We start from the raw sequence: 5,572 nt of genomic DNA on the forward strand, positions 1-5,572 counted from the left end.
GTGACAGATAAGTTCAAGTCTTCACATACTTTTTTGTCGAGAAATTCCACCGGTTCCTTGAGTAGTTCTTCTTCTTGTATGATGAATCGCCATGAAGTCCTTGAGCTCAACTACACTTTCTATCCTAGTCCGAGACTTAGCTATAATATACTAGAAGTCAAGACTTATAGTTTTGATCACTAACATTGACAAACATGCTTGAAATAGCAACGCATGCGAGTTCGACCGAGCAATTCTCTAACAAAATCTGTCTCACACAGAAAAGTCTATAGGATTGAATAAATCTGTCTCCCACAGAAATACCCAAGAGTTTTTGTTCCGTCTTGTGATAAATCAAGGTGAACAGGAACCAATTGATAACCCGAACTTATATTCCCGAAGAACATCCTAGAATTATCAATCACCTCACAATAAACTTAATCGACTAGCTAAACAAGTTATTTTGGAATCACAAACAATGAGACAAAGTGTTTGTGATTACATTTCTATCTTGCCTATCAGAGATATAAAATCTCGAGCCAATTATTTCAATTGCACTCAATACGATAGAAACAACAAGATCAGACCACGCAACTACAAAGATAATAGTTGGGTCTGGCTTCACAATCCCAATGAAGTCTTTAAGTCGTTAACCTACAGGGTCTCGAGAAGAAACCTAAGGTTAAAGGAGAATCGACTCTAGTTATGCAACTAGTAACACACATGAGGTGTGGGGATTAGGTTTCCCAGTTGCTAGTATTCTCATTTATATAGTTTTCAAATCAGGGTTTGCAATCCAAGTTACCTTGGTAACAAAGCATTCAATAATCACCGTTAGATGAAAACCTGATTCAACCAAGCTAATATCTTTCAACCGTTAGATCGAACTTAGCTTGTTACACACAAATGAAATGTACCCTCATTTAGGTTTATGTAACCGTATCTAAACGTGTACACCATGTTGGTTCACGAATAGTTAACCGAGGTTATCCATATGATTAATCTCATATCAACCTTATTCATCTCAACCATAACTAGTTCAAATGACTCAAATGAAACTAGTTAGAGAGTTTTTCAATTGTTATAGAAAACACAATTGAAACCAAATCGGTTTGATTCACTTGAATCAATCATGAACATTATAGCCATGGTTTGCAAAGATTGCGTTCCTTATGATTTAAATATTTAAGTTCACGAGCTGACCGATTTGACAAAGTAACCAGTTTAAGTATGCGTACGGGTATGCTTACTTAAGAAACCGGATTTGAGTTTGTAAAGTTTCCAAACTCAGCATAAATTTTCGGTTCGAAAACTCCCGCCAGTATGTGTACGGGTATGCATACTTAAAGTGACTAGTTTAGGAGTTTGTAATTCCCAAACTCAGCAGATATTTCATTTCGAAAACTTCCGCCAGTATGCGTACGGGTACGCATACTTATCTTGTCTCCTTCACCAATTTCGTATACACATGTATGCATACTCTTGGTTCCCGGTTTATGGATTTATACACTAATGTGCGAACACACTATATATGCCTATATCCAAAGATGGTTACATCATCAACTCTTTATTTCAATCATTGAAACATTCTTCTATAATGACAATAGCCGTTTTCACACACTATTAGCATCAAAGCCATTTTCAAGATATTGAAATAATTATTATCGAAACATTCCAAGCCTACATCAAATGATTGTATCACTCAAACCATGTAAGATTTTACTCGGAAATTTTCTCATGATATAAGATGAACTTGGTCGAAGCGAAAGCTTACCAACACATATTTCGAGAAATATGTAAGCGAGATATACTCCACTTGAAATATCAAATGTGTATATATAAAACTATATCGTAACACGACTTATGTCTCAATATAGGAGATAGTAGAAATAGACTTTCCAATTGATAGATGAGTTCAAGTCTCCACATACCTTTTTGTCGAAGAAGTTCCACAAGCTCCCCTTAGTAGTTCTTCGTCTTCAAGAGATGAACGCCGAGAGATCTAAGCTCAACTACACTATCTGTATTCTAGTCCAAGACATCTATAAATAGGCTAGAAATTAAGACTTATAGTTTTGATCACTAACATTGACAAACATGCTTGAGATAGCAACGCATGCGAGTTCGACTAAGAAATTCTCTAACAAATCCATCTATCTTCCCAAATGTGAATATTAGTGCCATCCCTTATCTTCCAAATATAATATTTTTGAATACAAGAAATGCCTTCCAGAATTCCTTTCCATATCCAGGAATCAGTGTTCTTTGGCTTGGTATCCATTCAGATAACTTCTTGATTAGGGTAATGAGAAGCCTTCATGGTGCTGCTCCAGGGAGACTTGGGTTCTTCAATTAATCTCCAAGAAATTTTTGAAATCATAGCTAAATTGAAATACTCCATATTCTTGAATCCCATCCCCCTAGATCTTCTGGTTTGTTGACAACATCCGATGAAATGTAGAATAAGCCTTTAGATTTATCTTGCTCTTTGTTCCAGAAGAAGTCCCTTTGTATCACATTTATATCTTTACAGGTGACCTTTGGGATTTTAAAGAAGTTCATTTGGTAAATGCTGGAGGTTGAGGTAATAGTTTGAATCATAGTATCTTTTCCAGCTGTAGATCGATTGGTTTTCCAACCCCAGCAAGTCTGTGTTTTAATTTCTCTACACAAGGATTTAAGGCTTGAACTTTGCTTCTGTTGGTGAAGATAGGGGAGCCCAAGTATTTATCTGTAATGTTGATCCTTTGCACTTGCATGGCAGCACTTATGTTGTCTGTAGTCTGGAGCAGTGTTCTTGCTGAAGAAGATACCTGATTTGGTAAAGTTGATCAACTGTCCATAGGATTGACCAAAATCTTGGAAAATCTTGATTAAATTGTTAAATTTTTCCATGTTGGCTTTGCATAAAATCATGCAGTCATCAACAAAGAGAAGGTGACTAATGGCAGGAGCTTCATTGCAAAATTTGGTTCCATGTATAAGATTCTGAGATTCTGCAAACACTAGATATCTAGAGAGGGCCTCCATGCAGAATAAGAATAGGTAGGCTGAAAGGGGATCTACTTGTCTGAGCCCTCTATATGGTTTGAAGAATTTTCCAGGAGAACCATTAACCAGGACAACAAGGTTGGTGGTGAAGATGCATTGATGAATAAGGTTGCACCATTGAGTGTTGAATCCCATTTGAATAATAACCTTGATAAGAAAGTCCTAGTTGACCCACCAAAAGCTTTGGCCATATCAATCATAATTCCCATAGTTCCATTAGCTCTTTTTTCCCCTTTTCTTGTGTTCACATGATGGATAAGTTCATGAGCTATGGCTACTTGTCAGAGATTTGTCTGCCATATATAAAGGAAGATTGAAAGGGGGATATAAGTTTGGGTAGAAGAGGTTTGAGTATTTGGGAAAGAAGTTTGGATATGATTTTGTAAGTCGTATTACATAAGGATATAGGTCTGAATTGAGATGGGGTAGTTGGATCTTCAGTTTTGGGGATGAGAGAAATGAAAGTAGAGTTCATATATTTAAGAATATAACTAGATGTGAAGAATTTTTGGACCATGTTGATGATGTTATCACCTACAACTTCCCATTTAGCTTGGAAAAAATTTTGTGGGAAGCCATTAGGACATGGAGCCTTGTCCCCTTCCATACTAAATAGAATATCTTTGATTTCCACAACATCAGGAATCCTTAGAAGGTTATTATTCTCAGTATTAGTGATAGTGTTGGGGATAAGATTTATGAGGGACTGATTGATAGTTATAGGGTCAGCAGTGGCCATATTAGAAAAAATGATTGGTGAAACAGAGTGCTATCTCATTACTGTCATGTAACTAAGAGCCATTTTCTTGTTGGATTGATACAATTTTATTCCTTATGTATCTTTTCTTGGCAGAGATGTGGAAGAAGCTGGTGTTTTTATCTCCAAGCTTGATGAGATGGTCTCTGCTTCTAGTCTTCCAAAAACTTTCTTGAATATTTTGCCAATGTTCAACTCTCTTCTTAGCCTCTCTGATTTCCTGCCCTCTATTATTGTTGAATTGATTCTTGGTAATCCATTCCAAGTGTTGTAGACTGTCTTCAAGGTTTATCTTGATGTTACCATATATTTCCTTGTTCCATTTATTTAATTTGACTTTAATATCTCTTAACTTCCTAGCAATCTTGATAGCAAGAGAACATTTGTGCTTAGTCTTCCAACATTCAGCTATGATTTCTTTACAATCTTTGTGATATAGCCAGGGACCAAAGAATTTGAAAGGGATGTGTCCTTGTTTCCTGTTAGATTTGTTACTAAGAATTGGGTTATGATCAGAGCCAATAGCAGGAAGGTTGGAGATGGTGGAATTTGGGTGTATTTCAAGCCATCTTTCATTGGCTAGACCATCTAATCTTTGTTCTGTGAGATGTGGACCCACTCTTCTATTAGTCCATGTGAATGGACATTCAGTGTAACCCAAATCAGTAAGATTAGCTGCTTCCAATTTCTCCAAAAAGATGTTAGCTTCATGAGAATCAATAGAATGTTGGATGAATTTTTCATGATCATGCAACACAAAGTTCAGGTCTCCCATTATCAACCAAGGTAGGGTATTAAACTTATCAGTATATTCTATCATTTTCCAGGAATGTAATTTATCAAGAGTAGTATAAGGACTGCTATAGTAGCCTGTGAATAACCAAGGATCCCCTACACTAGGATAAACAGTGGTACTAATATGATAGTTGAAGAAGTCTTATATAGTGACTTTTAGATTAGTTTTCCAGGCTAATACAAGGCCACCAACAGTTTTAGTTTTTCCTCTAGGCTCAACAAACCAGAAGTTACTGACTCCTATGTTGCTAAGGTTAGCTTTTAGATTTCGAGTTTGTTGTTTCAGATAAAAAGAAGATGTCGAGATTATGTTTATTTAACATATTGTTAAGATGTCTACTAGTGTTGGGTTTTCTTAGTCCTTGACAATTCCAATACATGATAGAAAAAAATTGCCAGAAGTAGGAGACAATAGGATAGGTGAAAATTATGATTAAATATCCTAAATAAGTAAGACTATGAAGCATGATAGTGTTGTGAGTAGCTAAACTATACTTGAATAATGGCATCAAAACTAAAGTAATCCTGATAAATATATAATGCAAGCTTTGAGTAATAGAGATATTCATAGAAAGAAACACCTGAGGAGTTAAAAATGGATTTGTTCCCTCAAGGATGCCAGTATACAGATCATTCAGCTGGTCTTCCTACATTTACATTGTTTGATTGTTGCTCTTCTTAGTGGGTTATGCTTGGTCCTAGTGGTGGAGAATATTTCCAGTGGGAATAGGGGGGATGAAGAGTTTCCTTTTTGGATCAATTAGATGAGGATGAAATTCAGTATCTACAACCTTGAGTTTGAACTCCTTCTTTCTTCTTTCCCAGCGCAGCTTCTTATGGTTGTTGAAATCTTCATTGATTTGATTTTGTGTATCAGACAGGAAGGTATATATTCAAAAAAAGTTGGTGCTATATTAGTGGTGTTTGGGTATTGATTAGCATTATTGATTTTTGGGAAAATATTTTCAGGAATAATAGTGTTCTCCACAC

At 36.0% G+C, this 5,572-nt stretch overlaps 1 protein-coding gene across 1 annotated transcript; it reads right to left on the bottom strand.

Moving 5' to 3' along the window:
• Positions 1-3,821: 3,821 nt before the first annotated feature.
• LOC113291399 lies at positions 3,822-4,562 on the bottom strand. Its single transcript, XM_026540936.1, has one exon. The coding sequence runs from the start codon at positions 4,560-4,562 to the stop codon at positions 3,822-3,824; it is 741 nt and encodes a 246-aa protein (XP_026396721.1).
• Positions 4,563-5,572: the final 1,010 nt, after the last annotated feature.

This window comes from Papaver somniferum, chromosome 6 (assembly GCF_003573695.1).
Source record: "Papaver somniferum cultivar HN1 chromosome 6, ASM357369v1, whole genome shotgun sequence".
NCBI lineage: Eukaryota > Viridiplantae > Streptophyta > Magnoliopsida > Ranunculales > Papaveraceae > Papaver > Papaver somniferum.

Coding starts and splice junctions, on each gene's coding strand:
- LOC113291399 (XM_026540936.1), bottom strand. CDS start 4,562: ATGGGAGACCTGAACTTTGTGTTGCATGATCATGAAAAATTCATCCAA.